The sequence below is a fragment of the Sycon ciliatum genome, chromosome 1 (assembly GCF_964019385.1).
Source record: "Sycon ciliatum chromosome 1, ocSycCili1.1, whole genome shotgun sequence".
Lineage (NCBI taxonomy): Eukaryota > Metazoa > Porifera > Calcarea > Leucosolenida > Sycettidae > Sycon > Sycon ciliatum.
In genome coordinates this window covers 27,560,369-27,579,167 of record NC_088643.1, presented here as the reverse complement: position 1 = coordinate 27,579,167, position 18,799 = coordinate 27,560,369, and the positions used below count along the sequence as shown (strand labels likewise).

At 45.1% G+C, this 18,799-nt stretch overlaps 1 protein-coding gene across 1 annotated transcript in view; it reads left to right on the top strand.

The window, feature by feature from the left end:
• Window positions 1–18,799, top strand: part of LOC135821279 (coronin-7-like) — a 31,950-nt gene that overhangs the window by 9,630 nt on the left and 3,521 nt on the right. Inside the window, exons 6-25 of the mRNA XM_065334336.1 lie at window positions 807–848; window positions 1,370–1,436; window positions 1,861–1,985; window positions 2,421–2,507; window positions 4,044–4,126; window positions 4,341–4,395; window positions 4,628–4,685; window positions 4,850–4,995; window positions 5,529–5,624; window positions 6,949–7,068; window positions 7,463–7,615; window positions 8,550–8,612; window positions 12,436–12,553; window positions 12,992–13,078; window positions 13,463–13,710; window positions 14,256–14,338; window positions 14,662–14,800; window positions 16,886–16,978; window positions 18,203–18,322; window positions 18,501–18,636. Of these exons, the coding sequence (XP_065190408.1) occupies window positions 807–848; window positions 1,370–1,436; window positions 1,861–1,985; window positions 2,421–2,507; window positions 4,044–4,126; window positions 4,341–4,395; window positions 4,628–4,685; window positions 4,850–4,995; window positions 5,529–5,624; window positions 6,949–7,068; window positions 7,463–7,615; window positions 8,550–8,612; window positions 12,436–12,553; window positions 12,992–13,078; window positions 13,463–13,710; window positions 14,256–14,338; window positions 14,662–14,800; window positions 16,886–16,978; window positions 18,203–18,322; window positions 18,501–18,636 (2,119 nt within the window). The remainder of the gene's footprint in view (window positions 1–806; window positions 849–1,369; window positions 1,437–1,860; window positions 1,986–2,420; window positions 2,508–4,043; window positions 4,127–4,340; window positions 4,396–4,627; window positions 4,686–4,849; window positions 4,996–5,528; window positions 5,625–6,948; window positions 7,069–7,462; window positions 7,616–8,549; window positions 8,613–12,435; window positions 12,554–12,991; window positions 13,079–13,462; window positions 13,711–14,255; window positions 14,339–14,661; window positions 14,801–16,885; window positions 16,979–18,202; window positions 18,323–18,500; window positions 18,637–18,799) is intronic.

The following is an 18,799-nucleotide window of genomic DNA, read 5'->3' as shown; positions in this document are numbered from 1 at the left end:
TGGAAACTAGACAACGCAGTCCACCTTTTGTATGTATCTGTGGCGACTAGTGCATTCGCCCCTCTTTAATCCAGCACGTCATAAACCAGCACCTTCTATAAACTGGCATAATTTCCAGTGACCAAAATGTCCTTTTCATGCACATTGCAGCAGTAAATAGATTTGTTATTCCAGCACCCACTCTAATCCAGCAGAATTTCCGTAGCACAAATGATACCGGACTATAGGGACAACTGCAGTACCTCACACTGTCTGTTAATTGCACCAATTCTAGTGCTGCTTGTCATGTCCCAGCAAAGTATGCTTACATTGCCAACGACACCTTGGTTTCCTAGGGCATGCCACACTTCTACATATATGTGTCAATTGCGCCAGTTACCCTATGTAACATCATTCATTCACACGAATCATCCATTATCTACTGCCTCGTCTGATGAGCTCTGTTGGAGCGAGACAGCTGTCTGGAGGATCTGCAATATCCATTACTAGTACATGTATCTCAATGGTATTACCCTTGCTGTGGAATGGTGGTGATGTGCAGGAATGGGTCGGGCAAGAACGCATTGTGGAATGATCGTGTGACTGATAATTGCGTAATTGCTGAGTTTGTCGCTAATTTCTCTTCAGTACATGTATAATGGTACATTGCTGTGGAACGGCTGTATGGTACATTGCTGTGGAACGGCTGATGCATGCTGGTCATAAGTTGCTTGTAAGATGGGTGTGTATGTGTATGAGCTATTAAGTATGAATTTGTGTGGATCTTGAGTTGTTGTTTTCTCCATTAACCTGTGGTGTGTACACAGCGCAAAGTGGAATCATTACGCTGGCACCCAGCAGCACATAATGTAAGTGTACTGTTAACCATTTGATATCACTGGATTCACAAAAAGGCTGCCAGATATGAGTGATGACTTTGCTACATCTTGTCATGCTTCTTTCTCACGTCCACTTATTTATACACTTGCGAACATTTGATGGTGTTTTTCAATGGCATAGAACATGATATGCGCATAGTCTCCCATAAAGGAAATCTGCATGATGAAAGAATTGAATAGCAGGCTAAATTGTGGATCGAGCATGGCTTTTGTTCTGCGAATTGATAGTTGATGAATGCATTTGGGTGGAGGGCAGTGTTAGCTACGATAAACCAGTGTATACCTAGGTTTGTATTTTTGACCGTCTGGTGACCTGGCTGGTTAGGAGCCTCTGCGCATTGACTCACTTGACAAAGTCAACAAATCCATCAGAAAACTCCTGATCTGAGCATCTGAACAGCTAACAGCAGCCCACTGTCCTTCGTTTGACTTTATCAACCTTGTTTTGCCAAATGTCTGTTCCGATGATCTACTTTGTCTGCACACTTCAGGTCCTTGCCACTTCCTCCAGCAATGTCGTGAAGATTTGGGATGTGGAGAATGGAGCAGATAAATATGGTAAGACACTTATGAAGAGTACAATACTGCATGCACCTACAGCGGTAGCAAGTCAAATCCGACTCCAAGAGTGTTGCACTCGCACTACACCAACACAGCATGCAACAAAACCAACGCCGGAGCATGGACAGTGCATGCATACATATCAGGGAGTCGTAGCGTCCAAGGAGACGGCACGTGATCACAGTACTAGTACCCAAAACAATATGCATTTCGACCCCGGATTTGGAAGTTGTAGGGGATGCACGTACATGTAAGTAAATGCCTTGGTACTCTTCAGTGAAGCCTATTGTGTTTAACTGTTTATACCTTCAATACAATACCGTGCCCTTATAATCATGCAACTGTACCCTCCTGTGCGAGTATAAGGGTGTGCACTTCTATGCACCTGAATGCAAAGGATGTACTGTTTGTGGGTCTCCAGCTCTGGGCAGTCATGGTGACTCAGTCACCAGCATCTCATGGAGAGAGAATGGGCAAGTGCTGGCTTCTGCATGCAAGGACAAGAAGCTGCGCATTTTGGATCCACGCACGTCCACTGTTGCTGCTGTAAGTCTCTGCAATGGCCCGCTATGTAACACGAGCTACAGTTCATGATCTATTCAGAGTACGTAGACTAGAAACCAAGTACATGTATGTGTGTTGTTGTACTTGAACTAATGAAGTATGGTTGAAGGTTTTCAAAATTCCTGTGGATATTTATATACAGTGAAACCTGTCTAAGATGACCGCTCAGGGGACCTTCAAAACGTGGTCTCTGTTACCAGGTGGTCTCCTTATCCAGGGTCAATTGACTGGAAATAGCATCCCTTGGTCCTGGTTCCAGTGGTCTTCTGTAGCAGGTGGTCGCCTTATTCGAGTGGTCGCCTTGACAGGTTTTACTGTAATAATATTGGACATGTGCAATGGTGTTAGTTTTTGAATATCTACGAACGGTTTGTGCTGAACCTTTTTTCTGGTGTTGTTTTCCTTGTTTTGTGGCAGGAATGTAGTGGTCATTCTGGTGTGAAAGAACCCCGTGTGCTATGGCTAGGCGATGGAGAACACATTGTCAGCACTGGCTTCACTGCTGTGAGTGGGAAATCACCGTGTTTGTATAATTATTATAATTTAACTCACACCAGCTGCTTTGGAAGCTGTATCTGCAGTATTCTGCACCTTGATCTTTGAAGATGGTGATGACAGTTCAGCGGCCAGTTTGGCATATCGCAGCATGGCAGAGCATGCTCTCGGGTCCTTCAACAGGCAAACCTGGCTAGAGCCAGAGCATGTAAACAAAACTTGTCAAGATGGGCATCAAGTCCACGTCAGCTCCAATTTCATCAGTTCTTGTGACTATAAGTGGCTGTCATCCATTTGTATACAGTATCCACAGTGAAGACGGCATCAGGTCTGTGTATATTATCCACAGTGAAGACCATCACTGGCATCAGATCTGTGTATATTATCCACAGTGAAGACAGACTATCACTGGCATCAGGTCTGTGGTCGAAATATTTTTTTACCTAAGCAAAAGTAAAGAGAAAGGACCAATAAGTTACTAGCTATGACTAACAGTCCACCACGGTAACAAGATCCTATACAGTCAGATAGTGCGACAACAAGGCACAAAACTGACAAGGATATTGAGACATTCGACGACCTGACACCTAGCTCCAACACATCTTTTTTTTGCGCTTGGTAGATGTGTTGGAGCTAGGTGTCAGGTCGTCGAATGTCTCAAGATCCTTGTCAGTTTTGTGCCTTGTTGTCGCACTATCTGACTGTATAGGATCTTGTTACCGTGGTGGACTGTTAGTCATAACTAGTAACTTCTTGGTCCGTTCTCTTTACTTATAGTATTGGCTCATCATCAGAGTTAAGCCAAGCAAAAAACCTTTTCCTACGCTTCATTGAGATCAATTTCCAGATCCTAGCCGCTAGCCAGGGATCCTCCTACAGGACTGTATGATTCCCTACATTTCCTCGGTGCTAGTATTTGGCGCATCAGTATAAACTTTGCATTGTTTTAATTTGGGATTCATTGTCTGTGAAGTAGGAAAAACAAAGCTCGAGTTGAAATCCTGAATTCGAATGCTGCAATTTGATATGCATTATATTACCAGTATAATGTTTTTTTCCGAATTTGGTCACTACGTGCCTGTACATTTAAATGGCACCGCACAAATACTGACGACTCGCGATTAACAACATGGTTCTTGTGGCTAGCTGTCGTTATTTGCGATTTTGACAAGTTGCCACTTCATGCTACAGTACCATAGTTATATGAAAGCATGATTTTGAATATAGTACGAACATTTGAAAGAGTATGTGCGTGATGCAGAAGCATGCCTTTGTGCATCAATTGTGCATGAAATGGTGGCTCGAATGGCGGCTTCACTAAAAGCATGGTCTGTCAATAGCCTAAAGGGTCACAAGCACTGATTTCATACACAACTTTATCGGGTGTTGTGTGACATTCACCTGACATGGCCAATGCCACCGTAGTTCTCTATCCTATAATTCTACTTTTTACCAGTAGGCGCAATGCAATGTGGGATAAGTAACTACATGTAGTCTCAGCAGTGAGTGATGTGTTCTGCTGCTTTTCTCTCTTTTCTGTTGCAGAGTCGTGAACGAGAACTCTGCTTGAGAGACATCAGGAACTTTGACAAGGTTGTTCAGCGCTGTCCTCTTGGTTCTTCAACTGGGTGAGCTGCGAATTCTGTGTGTTTGTGATTTCCAGCCTTTTGGTAATTGGTACAATGTAGCAAGTCAAAGAAGGTTGGATAGTTGTGAATGTGCAACCTTCTACCTTTCACTCTGCTTGCTTTTGCGCACCTCACTTGTAAAAACCATGTTGGCTTTGGTGAATGTCGTCTTAAATGCAATGAGTTTGCTTCTTGTTGTTTTCTTGCTGTGCAGTATCGTGCTTCCCTTTTATGATGCTGACACTGGAATTCTCCTTCTTCTCGGAAAGGTTAGATATGAGTTATCATACCGGTTAGCTGTGTGGTTACCCATGTAGTATGAGCTATGTGTCGTGCTTTCCTTACTCAGCTTCTCACTTTAATATTCACCATTTTATTTTAGCAACCTTCTCTAATTTGCGTCTAAGCGTGTGTTCCTCGTTGGAACAACCAGCTTCATGACTAATACCGCCGAAGTCACAACTTCTAAGTTCATCTTGTCTAATTTGTCTTGTTTTTCAGGGAGATTGCACGATCAACTTTTTGGAGTTTGACAGCAAGAATGCAAAGCTCACGGAAGGTAGGAGAGTCTGCAGCCACTCGTTTTACCGATACCCTTCCTGTTACATGTAGTCCCTTTTATCCCCCATCTCCTCAAGATTCTGCTTGCTTCACTGTATGTTCACAGCTGCTTCTGATGGTGTTGCTGTGATCTGTTATTTGCTACTTCATTTTCTCCCTCAGGTCAAGGCTATTCCTCTGCTCTGCCACAAAAGGGCGGTTGTCTGGTGCCCAAGCGTGCCCTCAATGTTATGTCGTGTGAAGTGGCGCGATTGCTGCAGTTGCAGCAGAATGCCGTACAGCCAGTCGGATACTTTGTTCCTCGCAAGGTAGACAAAGACATGTCTATGGCTTGACTTGCTTTCTGTGTGTGTATCAGTGTACTGTAAAAGCAGAAATTTTCGGTGGTGTTTCATTTTTGGTAACTTCGGTGCCGACAATTTTTACCGCAAATAAAACGCACCGAAATTTTCGGTACAACCGATACTGTATACATGTCGTACTACTACTAGTACACTTACCTGGAAAACGGGTTTGACCGAAAATTTCCGTCCACCGAACCACCGATTTTGGAGAATACCGAAAATATTATATTACACCACCAAAAAATTTACAGTATGTGCCTCATCAGTTGATGTCCACCCAATGGTGTGTCTCTTTTCGGTGTACGGGTACACACACAGTACTCTGAGAGCTTAGGCTAGAGACTATGGCATGTGTTGCTTGATGTCTGCTGATATTTTAACATAATGTGTGTAGTGAGACTTTGAGTGTGGGCCTTACATTGCACTTTGTTGCATTGTCACTTGTACAGAGCTATCTGGACTTCACTCCACTTTGTTGCATTGTCTCTCTTGTACAGAGTTATCTGGACTTTGCTGATGACCTATACCCTGACACTCTGGCTTCCAGCGCTGCCATGACAGCAGATGAGTGGTTTGACGGAGCCAATGAGAAGGTAAGTATAGGATTGCCCTGGTCCTGGTGGTAGTGGTGGTGGTAGTGGTGGTAGTGGTGGTGGTAGTGGTAGTGGTGGTAGTGGTGGTAGTGGTGGTAGTGGTGGTAGTGGTGGTGGTGGTGGTGGTAGTGGTGGTGGTAGTGGTGGTGGTGGTGGTGGTGTGTGTGTGGGGGGGGGGGGGGGGGAGGGAGAGAGAGATTGTCGCTAACAGAACAGCCACTTCAACCAGCGGTTTGTGCAAGTGCGAGCTAAAAATGGCAACAGGCCAATAGGCAATGTCTGCGTCAGTCAGACTCTGACTCCTATCGGTTTCTTCTACTGTAAACACAGAAGCCTTTGCCATCCTGAAATGTGAAATGTTCACGATTTTCACGATGGGTGTGAAATCGCGAAAGTAAGTGGGTGCGAAACGTGAAACTATAGACTTGAGTCAATCATCAAATTGACTCCAACCACAAAATGGTCTGTCATCGCAATTCACCAGCTAAAACGGGCGCAAACAATTCCGGATTTACAGTATATGACAAGCACGGAAAGGAATACGCACTTGACCATACTTCTGCCAAGAATATTGCAATATATAATTCAACCATGGCCATCACAACTAAAGATAGGAGTTGCACACTCTTGGTTATATATTCTGAGTTGAAAAGGGAACAATATCGACAGGAAAATTGACTTTCCCAGCCAGGACTTGAACCAGGGAACTTGGCTCTAGGCCCGGCTCAAACCCCGAAATCATGCGCATCGCACATCGCACGCTTGACGGTACCTGTTTTTCATCGCTGACCGTTCTACAGTCAGATCAGTGCATGCAATATGCAACATCCTATTTGCTCAGTCCGCATTACCACAAAGGCAAACACGGTGCTGATTAGGAACAGAACAGGCCATTTATAGGGCCCATTTGGTTGGTACGATCTAGAACAGAATCGAACAGCTGGTGCACATGGAGCAGCCTCATGCCAGCCAAATGAAACTCTAGAAACAGAGTACATTTTGACGAAAAGTGGGCCAAACTTGGTTCCTTCCATCAAAATGTGTGCGAGTTACTTCGTACGGTATAACAAGTGCATGCCGAAATTGTAACCCAAAGCGTATGCACATGATCGTTTTGTACGAAATTAATATTCCCGTCATATTTCAATGTGAGAAAATGAAACTGCGCTGGCTGCTCTGGCCTTGAGGCCGGAGCAAGCAGAACATGTTCTGGTCGATCCAGAACCAAACAACCAAACGCGCTGTTCTGGTTGATCCTGTTCTAGGTTGCACCAACCAAGCGCGCCCTTATTGATATTTGATCATGTGACAATCATGTGTTTAGGTTGAACGTGTTTCCTTGAAACCGGAGTCATCCAGGGCAGCATCTTCATCCACATCAGCTGGAGCATCCACATCAGCTGGAGCATCTGCAAGTGCTGGTGCACACTCTCCTTCAAACGAGGTTGGTAATGTTACTGCCACTTTAGCTCTCGCGGAATTGGTCTGCCGATTATGTGTGTACATGTGTGTGTGTGTGTGTGTGTGTGTGTGTGTGTGTGTGTATGTGCATGTGGGTGTGTGTGTGTGTGTGTGTGTGTGTGCGCGCGCGCGCTCACGTGCATGTGTGTGTATGTATGTGCAAGCCATGCGATAAGAAATCATGGTCGTTCTGATATATTGTCTTGACACTCCTTGAATTGGTCGGATATGCCCGGACATACCATCTTGCCACATAGCGTGTCTTGGAAAGCCGACGTTTTCAAATTTCTCGACCCAACAATGAAGGACTCCGAAAAATGTTGCTGATGAAATCTGTCTATTCCATGATGTGATTGCCTCGCTTGTCCTGTGCACAGGACGAGCTGGAGATTATACAGTTGAAACCTTTCGCTGGCGTCAGGTCATCCAAGGTTCGTCATTGGATGGGCACAACATTGCCGAAGAGCACATGGATCGATGGCCTGAAGCCAGTCTGTACCAGCATTCCTGGTGACTCCGATGGAATATCGGTATGTGCAATGTGCTAGATTGCATTACTAGGGTAGTGTTTTTAAAGTACGGATTGGATTGTGTTAGCCATTTGGCACATGAGGAAGGCTGAAGTGAGTGAGTACAGAAAGTAGGTAATAATTGTATTCACAAGTTGTTGTCAAGCAGGAAGAACAACTTCTAAATTATAATTACTACTTATCGGTATGTACATTGTACGTACACTGCTGTGGCAACAGTGTGACAGCATCACACAGAGTCTGAATCCCGAACTTGAGCCGTATTCTCGAGTCTGCACGTCATTGGAACCCCGGATATAAATTGGAGTGGATATTGCAGGATAATGTTAATCTACTGCTTGCCATGTGTATTCGCTTTTTTCAGTCTTGTCAATGACTGTGTTGCCACACCTGCCGACATGTCAGTAGCCTGCCGATTTTTGAGGCATGTCACGACCTGCCGACAATTGACCTTCTCCTGCCGACAACAGCCATGAAAGTGTTCAAGTTTGACCTTATGCATGGTTTAGGAGCCATGGTCCAGATTTTTGACTTCTATTGCGCATCACGAGTACATCCATAGCTCTCTCCTGAGGCGCTAAGCGAAATCATCCGTCTCGGGGAAAAATCGGCAAACTCAGCCTGAGTGTCACGCAAACCCGTGAAATGTTTTTTTTCTTATCAGTGCCGCATGTGGTCGCTATATAGGGGGGGGGTCTGGGGGCTAAAGCCCCCGGATGATGCATTTTATTTTTTCATGCTACTGATATTTGGCTAGAATGATGTGGCAACACTGCAATGAGCACTCGGTTTGCTTTTTGCATGGGTGTAGCCTGACTGAAAATATCACAATTTACCAACAGGCATGACTAAATATCCGATGGCCTCCTTACCTCTTCTTGATGACTCAGGTGTGATTGTAATGTTTTCTATGATCTGTTACTTTGGACAATAGGTTAGTCACAACCGTGCTCTCGTACCGTTGGCTGGAGTTGGTGGGCATTTAGTGGTCGTACAGGTGAGTGCTGCTGCTGCTGTTGATGAGAATATTGATCATCAATACACAATCACCAGCATGCTGACACTAATGCTGCGGTTGGTATTGTATCTGTTTGTGATGATAATCTGACCTTTCCCTTTTCTGGAGCGAAACGTTCTGGGGCACAACTTTGGTTTCCATGTCCTTGACATGCGTACGCGTATAAAAAAAATCACGGTTCGCGTGGGACTCGGCTGGAGGCCGAGTTTTCCGCATCCGCAGGAACGCCACCACCCTCTATGGATCAAGGCAGGAACGCCACCACCCTCTAGGATCAAGGCAGGAACGCCACCACCCTCTAGGATCAAGGCAGGAACGCCACCACCCTCTAGGATCAAGGCAGGAACGCCACCACCCTCTAGGATCAAGGCGCAGATTCAGCTCCTCAGGCGGTGGGAGTTGAGTAGATCAGACCCACCACAAAGTAGTCAAAGACCGAAAATCCCATTCGCTGCACCCATACGCATATAACTAGTACTTTATTCACTGCTATTGTACAACTATTCAGCATGGTCTCCATACCACCTGTTCAAATAGTTATCGTTCAGTTGTTTTAACTGTTCTGACTGTGGATCTGGTTGGGTGAGTGGTGATCGTTGAGGTTGCAGTTACAGAGCATGATTGATAATTATGGATAGATCCTGATTTGAGTAGCCACTGAAAGGAGTTAAGCTTCTGGGTCAGCAGGATAGGAGCCAAGTAACATACGCTACTTAGAAATGTATTGACGTGAAATTATGTCTTGTAATATCTACCTCCAGGTTCTGTTATTGTAACAGAGCATTTACTAGTGCATCTAATAAGAATACATAAAGCTATGACAGACTCGCCTATGGGCTATGGCGAATTTTTTATTGTGTCATCTTCATACCTGTCACGTGCCTGTTGTCAGGTCGTTGCTAGCATTTGGCCAATCAGAGCAGCACCGTACCAGGGCATTATCAGTCGATAATGCCCGGGTACAGTGTACCCATGCCCATTAGGATTGACCCTAGGCGTACTACGGACACTGGTGCACTGACAATTATATACCAGGCCATGCCTTTAGGGCAATGCCCTGGTCCGTAGTTGGCAGTACCCCAGCGCACATAGAACACATGGGACCATTCCTAAAGACACCACATGCACTCGCACACACCACACAGAACGAAACTACTTGCACCGTCCAAACCAATTATATTTTACTAGCAATGTCGATATAGGAGAAGTCATTTATAACAACGTGACAAGAGAATGACACACAACATGTCTATTACAATGCATTACTAAATTGAGACGAACAAGTCGATTGGTGAACATGCATTACAAAGTTACCTATCTGGAATAGATCAGATTGTATCTCGAACTCCGACGAAATATACAATTACATGTACCTCAAATGTACCTAGCTACATGTACACTGTACATGGACCTCAAGTACACTGACAGCGATGGGAACAAAATCTCAGCTGTGTGTGAAAAAGAATCATTATTCCGGATAAGAACACTTACAATGTACTCCCAAAACTAGTCTAATTACTAGTACCACTTCGTCACGGCTGTTTTTGTTCAACGGCAACTCCAAAGCCACAGCAAATCAGCTAACTTCCGTACCGCCCAATAGGCAACACTATCACAACAATTCAAAGGTATATTACTGGAACTGCAAGTAAATCTGACACAAAACACTATTATTCCACGGAGAAAGCTCCTTCCGATCTTGCTCGACCCTTCATTCATGTGACAGCTGACACCTTCCTCCTCCCTTGACCATGTTTGCCTTATTCGTCTACAACTAGGCACGTGGCATGGATGAACTATTAAACACATGGTGCGCCGTCAAGAGTACATAAACCAGAGTGTGCAGCTGTGCACATCAGATCTGAAACAGCGCAGCTCGTGCACTACGTCACCCTGATGAGGTCAGCCAAGCGTCACATGAATGAAGGGCCGAGCAAGATCGGAAGGAGCTTTCTCCGCGGAATAATAGTGTTTTGTGTCAGATTTACTTGCAGTTCCAGTAATATGCCTTTGCATTGTTGTGATAGTGTTGCGTACAGCTCAAATTTTTGTTTTTCACAGCTCGAAAATCAGCCAAGTTTGCATGATTTTCGACGTCCTGTTGTAGGATTTCGGTGTTTTTATGTGACTGTGTATGCTCCGTACATCCGCTGACAAGTAAATTCACCAGGCTGTCCATATCAAAAAACCGAAATCAGCACAAACTCGGTGACCTGCACACCGCGACTGGTTACGCAACTTTTCATCGTACATTAGACTTATCATACCGTCAGAAATGACGTACTGCACGGATTACGCTCCCACTGGAACCATCCTGAGTTGCACACTCTGGTTTATGTACTCTTGGCGTCATGCGTTATGGCCGTACATCCGCTGACAAGTAAATTCACCAGGCTGTCCATATCAAAAAACCGAAATCAGCACAAACTCGGTGACCTGCACACCGCGACTGGTTACGCAACTTTTCATCGTACATTAGACTTATCATACCGTCAGAAATGACGTACTGCACGGATTACGCTCCCACTGGAACCATCCTGAGTTGCACACTCTGGTTTATGTACTCTTGGCGTCATGCGTTATGGCTGATTGTATGCCCTAGTGCGTAGCCCTCGGTCGTGCACGTCCTGTTGTAGGATTTCGGTGTTTTTATGTGACTGTGTATGCTCCGTACATCCGCTGACAAGTAAATTCACCAGGCTGTCCATATCAAAAAACCGAAATCAGCACAAACTCGGTGACCTGCACACCGCGACTGGTTACGCAACTTTTCATCGTACATTAGACTTATACCGTCAGAAATGACGTACTGCACGGATTACGCTCCCACTGGAACCATCCTGAGTTGCACACTCTGGTTTATGTACTCTTGGCGTCATGCGTTATGGCTGATTGTATGCCCTAGTGCGTAGCCCTCGGTGCACGACCTCGGGCTATGCACTAGGGCGTAGATCAGCCATAATGCCCTCCGTACCATGTGTTATTATAATACATTATGATCACGTATGCCTTTCTGGGCTTGTCATAAATATAGATACGGTGTTGGTTCATCAGCTTCATAGATCTACCATCTGTTGTTTGTTGTACTTTGACTACCATAGCCAGTCTTGTCCTTTTGTGATGTGCAAGCAAGAGTACATAACCCCCAAGAGTGTGCAACTCCAGCTATGGGGCCTGCGACGGCAGAGCTTCACATCACATGCCAAACACGTACAGGGTTGTACGCAACCCTGCTTTGGGTTCAACTCTTTTGTGGTCACTTTGCACCAGGGAGTCGTAAAGTACCCGGTGTATTTTACGACTCTCTGCTTTGCACTGTTTGCCAGCGTAACCTGTTGAACCAGGTCACGTAATGTCTAGTTCTGCCGTCGCAGCACTGTATACAGGTTCAGTTGCACACTCTTTGGGGTTATGTACTCTGGGTACAAGTAATATTTCTTTTGCATTTTTGATGTCTGGCTATGCATGATGGCATTGGTAGCCAAACGGCCTCGAAAGACTGTCACATAAAAAAAATGCGCTGTGGGCTGACCCTGTGATATGCGGTCGAGTTGCGCACAATTAGTTTCTTTCTCCAGCTCTACTGGCTATTTTAATATCTCATTCCGTGTACAAGTTCCGGCTACATGAATGCCGGCAGTTTACACCCATACTTTTTTTTGTGATCTATAGTGAACACCTAAAGGGCCTAGGGGTTGACTGTACTCTTGCTTTTCCTATAGAAAAGAGAGATTTTTGCTGCATGGTTTGGTCTGGAATTCAAGCCATTGGACATTATTCTAACCCTGCATGTGTGATGTAGGTTGACAAGCCTGGCCGTCGCAAGACAACAGAGACATCAAGCATTCCATACTTGGAGAACGGGTGTGCCATTCAGGACTTCTGTTTTGACCCGTTTGATGACAGCCGTGTGTTCATTGGTTAGTGCTGTTTAGCAGATTGTTGCTTTTCAGACTTTTCCATTTCCAATCCCTCAAGCTTGGAAATATCACATCTAATTGGTGACCTATTGAAGGAAATTTGGACAGTTACTTGGATGAGCTATGTAGTGAAGGAAGGACCGTGCAAACTTTCATCTTGAAGGTGTTTCTAAAAATAGATTCTCCTGCACATGGCTGTACTGGGTGCGGCACTTGGAAGTATGGTTGGCAATACACTACATACAGGGCTAAAAGATGACAATTTGGCAGTGAGAGAGTGGCAGGTTTGGTGAGGTGATCAGTTTAGTTTTTGGTTGTCAGAGAGAGCGAGGTTTCACTCTGTAATACTTGGGTTATCAATTTATCACGTCTAATCACGGTCATACCTTGCTACTGTTGCTACTGTTGTTCCTGTGTGTCTACTATCATTGCCTACAGCTGGTGAAGATGGAAAAGTCAACATTTTCAAAGTGCCAGCTGGTGGTTTGACCAGCACTATCACACAGACTGAAGGAAGTTTGAGAGGTCAGTTTCAGCTGTCCTTCTCATGTCCTTCTCATTATATGTATCAGTGTAGGCTCTATCCCATGTGCACCTTCTCTTTCACCGCTGACGGTGTGCTTGATCCTTGTGAGTGAGTTCATTATCCTGAACTGTATTTGATTCGTGTTGGATCAAATGCTGGCATGGGCCATTTCTTCTCCGTATGTTGGTCTCAGGATGCCTGTTTCTTCATGCTCTCTCGCAGGCGCGCGTGTGTCTGTGTGCGTGTGCATGCGCGTTCGCGTGTGTGTGCACCCACCTGCACGTCCGTCCGTGCAAGCGTGCATGTGCTTGCGAGCGTGCATGTGCTTCTGTGTGTGATAACTAAAATGTTGTGTGTGTACCTGCCATTTTTGTCTTTGTCAGGTCACTATGAGAAGGTGAACATTCTGCTTCCGCATCCAACTGCTGCTGGAGTTCTCACCACAGCATCATTTGACCTGGCTGTCAAAGTCTGGGATGTTGGCAGTGAATCGGAAAAGATTGTTCTCGAAGGCCATACTGAACAGGTGTTTGGCATGGCGTGGAACACTGATGGCAAACTGCTGGCCACACTCTGCAAGGATCGCAAAATTCGCATCTATGAACCCCGCTCGTCGACCAGTCCAATTGAGGTATGGCTGACTACAGGTCCACACAGTACTACTGTGCGTATGAATATGCTGTTATTGTTACCAAGAGTACATAATCCCCAAGACTGCAAGAGTGTACAACTCAAGCATGCCTTGCAGTCCCGACAGTAGCTGCTAGGTTAGCTTGCCTGTCCATCATAAAATTTGTACTTCCAAGCTGACGACCCCGCCCGGCGGAACTAATTTGCCTTTCTGGCATTGGCTAGTGCATTGACAGTGATGAACTTGGGAAACCTTTCAAGGTCGTTGTCCCCCCCCCCCCCCCCCCCCCGGAAAATCACGCAAGAAACTCTCAATATTATCTTCCTCTTCACAACCGCCGTGCCATGGAATCACACTGACTGCTAACAGCACTGTCTGAGAAATCGCAACAAGAAGTACATTTAGAACAGCATGAAATACAGTGCTGAGGTTTTGGCAGTGGATGCATCGGTCACATGTTAGTGAGATTGTGAAACTCACATCTGTTCGACGCGACTGCTAGTGTGAACATGGCTGTAACTGTTGTTGGCTTCTATTGCTTTTAGGTTGGCAATGGGCCCAATGGCAGTCGTGGTGGGCGGATAGTGTGGGTGGGCGACACACACCTGATTGTGTCTGGCTTTGACAAGTAAGTTGTTTTCATCATGTCATGATCATTATTGTTATTCTTGCGGATCTTGTTTTCAACCATCGCTGCTTAAAAGGGAAACAACAGGTGCACGACCAGTGTGCTTCTCCTGTAGCAGACCTGCATGGTATTGGTATTGTGCATGCGGTTGTGTGTGTGTGTGTGTGTGTGTGTGTGTGTGTGTTCGTGCGTGTGTGCGTGTGTGTGTGTGTGTGTGTATGTCTGTGTGTGTGTGTGTGTGTGTATGTCTGTGTGTGTGTATGTCCGTGTGTGTGTGTGTGTATGTGTGGTGCGCGGACCATGGCTGTCTGGTTCCATCCCAGGACTAGCCAACGCTCTATCTCTCTGTATGCACGCAAAGACCTCAGCAAACCAATCAACACTATCATGCTCGATGTGTCTCCTTCCATCCTTTTCATCCACTACGACTCTGATAGACAGTTGCTCTTCTACTATGGAAAGGTATGTGTGTGCCCGCACAGGTGTGTGTGTGTGTGTGTGTGTGTGTGTGTGTGTGTGTGTGTGTGTGTGTTCTCATTCTCCTAGCTCTTCTTTCATTCTCCTGGGTGGTTACCAACAGCCAGTGTATGGGTGGTTACCAACAGCCAGTGTATGCCGGAGTATGTGGTGTGGTGTGCGTGTCTAAAAAAGAAGAAGAAGAAAAACAGGGATTCACTGGCCAGAAAAAGCCACTTCAATCAGCTGTGTGGTGGATACCAGGCTAGAAAATAGTGGCGGTCAATTCATCAGCCTTGCAAGCTGTTGAATGGTGTAATCCCAGCACAAGTTGCTATGTCTAGCATAGCTGTTCGCTATCATCGCTTTCGCGATGGGCATGTCTAAGGTCTGAGGTGTGTGTGTGTGTGTGTGTGTGTGTGTGTGTGTGTGTGTGTGTGTGTGTGTGTGTGTGTGTGTGTGTGTGTGTGTGTGTGTCCCATATGGTGCAGTGGTATGTGCAGCGATTTCCAATCGATAGGTTGTGGGTTCGATTCCCACACGTCTTTCTTCTCTTTCTCAGACTCCTCCTGACTTTTCTTTCATTCTCCTGGGTGGTTACCAACAGCCAGTGCATGCCGGAGTATGTGGTGTGATGTGTGTGCAGGAAAAACAATGAAAAATGACCAAAAAGTAGGGATTCACTGGCCAGAAAAAGCCCCTTCATAGCTGTGTGGTGTAGACCAGGCTGAATAGTTGCGGTCAATTCTTCAGCCTTGCAAGGTGTTGAATGGTGCAATCCCAGCACAAGCTGCTATCGCTCCTGCTGTAGCATCGCTATCATCACCTCCGGCGATGGGCGTCAAATGGTCCAAATGGTGTGTGTGTGTGTGTGTGAGAGAGAGAGAGAGAGAGAGAGAGAGAGAGAGCTCTGTGTAGAGTGTGAGCGGCCAGTAGGGGTGAAACGATTAGTTCGAATATTCGAGTATTCGTTCGAAAATTTCAAACGAGCGAGTATTCGAAATTTTGCACTCGATCGGGTTTTTTTTGTTTTTTTTTTAGTATTGGCATTGTATTTTTCAAAAACTTTTGTTGTACGGCTGGTCCACTGGTATGCATGCGTTATGCAAGGCTTTGAGTCAGTATTTTAAGACTTGGACAATGCGATCACCACGGCAAGTAACGTTCTGAGATATGAAAGTACTGATGAAAATCGTTACTTTACACTCTGTACAAGACGTTGGCGACTTTTGTTCTATGTTCACAGATAATTTCTTCCGAATTGGTCGAGAACTCGCAAATCTAGTGCTTTTGAATTTTGATAAAATACTCGAAATAATCGGATACTCGATCGAATATTATGAACGAGTGATCGGTTGGTCAAAATAGATACTCGTTTCACCCCTAGCGGCCAGTTATAAAAAGTAACCCCAGATGAGTTGGCTTGGGACAATATGAAAAGTATTTACTAGTGATGTAACGAATAATCAATTATTCGAATTTTCTCGATCTCTTGGACCTCAACGAATAATAGATGAAATCTAGGTCGACGATTCGAAAATTCGAATATTCGCGGGTGGGCGAAGTCCGTGCGCTGCATGCGCGCGACTCTAGATCTCTCGACTTGAATGCATAAACTTTGTACTGTGTTGCAGACAACGACTAGACTACACGCGGTAGACCATGGTAGACTCGACTCTGACTCGAGTCTGAACGCTTGTGTTGTGTGTTTGCTACATTGTACACTTTTTGTGGAATAGAAGAATAGTCGTTGGTTCGCTTGAGTGGTATACGCTAGATTATTCGTTCGTAAAATTCATGGTTCGTTACATCACTAGTATTTACCTTTCCAAGGTGGTAGGATAAATGGGTAGGCACATGGGTGAGCACGTAGATTTTTGTAGTAGAGGGTGGCAGGGTGGTAGGATCACTTCCATTATCTGCTTGTTGATTTACAGAATTGCGTTTGCTGTCATCTAAGGCTGTCATATCATCTCTCTAGCAGATGCTGCTTCTGCCTGCGGCCGTGTATGACTTGTGGTAGTTATTATTATATTACTGTATCTCTGTCCATGCTTGTTATGTTCATTGCATTTACTCTCTTATATAAAGGGTGATAGCTCAGTCAGTGCTCTGGAAGTCAGTCTCACTGAATCGCCGTTCTTGTTTGCCACCACTTTATTCAAAGGCAATGGCTTGCAGCAGGTGAGTGACGGCAGCAGCAACATTGCATCAATGTGGCACTTAGGAGTGCAGTTTTCTGGTGTTTTGTATGATGGACACAAAAGCTCTCCCTGAGGTGCTCTCACATAAGTTACTCGCGCAAGGTGCTCACATATCGTTGAGTATGCTGCACACACTTCAATAAGGGAGCAGTAGTTCGGGATCATATTCTTCTTTCCTTCCCTGCTACTGATAACCTGATGACGTCACAAGAAAGACCTCGGAATGGAGATCTCCACATGCACAACAAAACAGCTTCAAGCTGAATATGGGAGTAAAGACTACTAGTAGTTCACTTGAATCCCCTGCGGGCAACTCGCCTGCACTCCAGTATGCATGAATCCCCTGCGGGCAACTCGCCTGCACTCCAGTATGCAGTGCCTAGTTCACACAAAAAATCCAGCATCCAGTGAACGTTTCGGTCTTCTTGACCATCTTCAGGCATCAGGTGGTTGTGGAAAGATTAAAAAAAACAAAAAACAGCGGTATACTAAGCCAACAACAAACGAGACTGGGTTATAATTGTGTAGACTATTTGATTTGTAGACTACTTGCCCCCACATGTGAAAAGAATTGAAATAAAAGTAGTGTCTACATTGTACCTCTGCAGACATGCATGTAACCTGCATGTGATGTACACAAATTGTTGCTGTTTCACCATGTACGGCTACATTGTACGTGTGCACGGAACTGAACCATTCGGAATGGTTTCCTAACCACTTTCTTTCTAGCTCTACTGTAAAACCAGAAAATTTCGGCGGTGTATTACTTTCGCGATATTCCAAAATTCCAAAATTGGCATTTTGGTAGCAGTATTGGTCAGTAGTTGTGGTCAGTAGTTGTGGTCAGTAGTTGTGGTCAGTAGTTGTGTGTGTGGTCTCCTACAAGTACTATAGTACATGTACAGTAGTACTGGTAGCATGACCTTGCGTTTATTTTAGGTATCTGGCTCGGACTGAAGTTACTTTTAAGAAAAATTCTGGTTTCGCACTTGAAATGACCCAATCATCCTTTTTACTGGACGTGTGTTAGAGCTAGGTCTCAGGTCGTTGAATGTGTCTGTAACATGTCAGTTTTGTGCCCTGTTATCGCACTTTCTGACTGCTTATATCTTGTTACAGTCGTGGATAGTTGCTTCATAGCTCCTTTCCATGTGATTTCTTCTATTTTAATTTCATCCTTTTTGTATGCTTTCTTTTGCACCAGGCTATTGGCTTCCAGCCAGCAAACATGTGTGATGTAAAGAATGTTGAAATTGCCACGGTCTTGCGTCTATCCAACACTGGATCACTGGAACCAGTCAAGTTCAAGATTCCACGTACAAGGGTAAGTGTTTTTTAAAAAGACTAAAACTTTTAATTAATTTGCTCTTGGTGTCATGTCATGCTGAAGTAAAACACGTCTCACTTTGTCTGCAGGGCTCTGGACCTGGTGAGCTGCTAGCAGCAGGATTTCAGATATCAAATCTCTTCTTCTCTCTTGTTTTGCTTTTTGCTGTGGTCAGGTGGAGTACTTCCAAGATGACATTTTCCCACCATGCCGAGTAACTTGGGAGTCTAGTTTGTCTGCTTCAGAGTGGTTCTCTGGCAAGAATGTCTCTGCCAAAACAATCAATCTCCAACCAGCTGGAATGAAGCCATGTAAGTACTTTGTACACTGCTACCCAGTGAAATCTGCTCCCTGGCTTCCTGCTAATGAATATGTACAATATGCGTAAACATGATATAGCTACATACGCCCCTACCTACGTGCGTATGCATCTTTCCACCTCCACTGTCGTAGTGATGGCAATGTGGCTTGGAA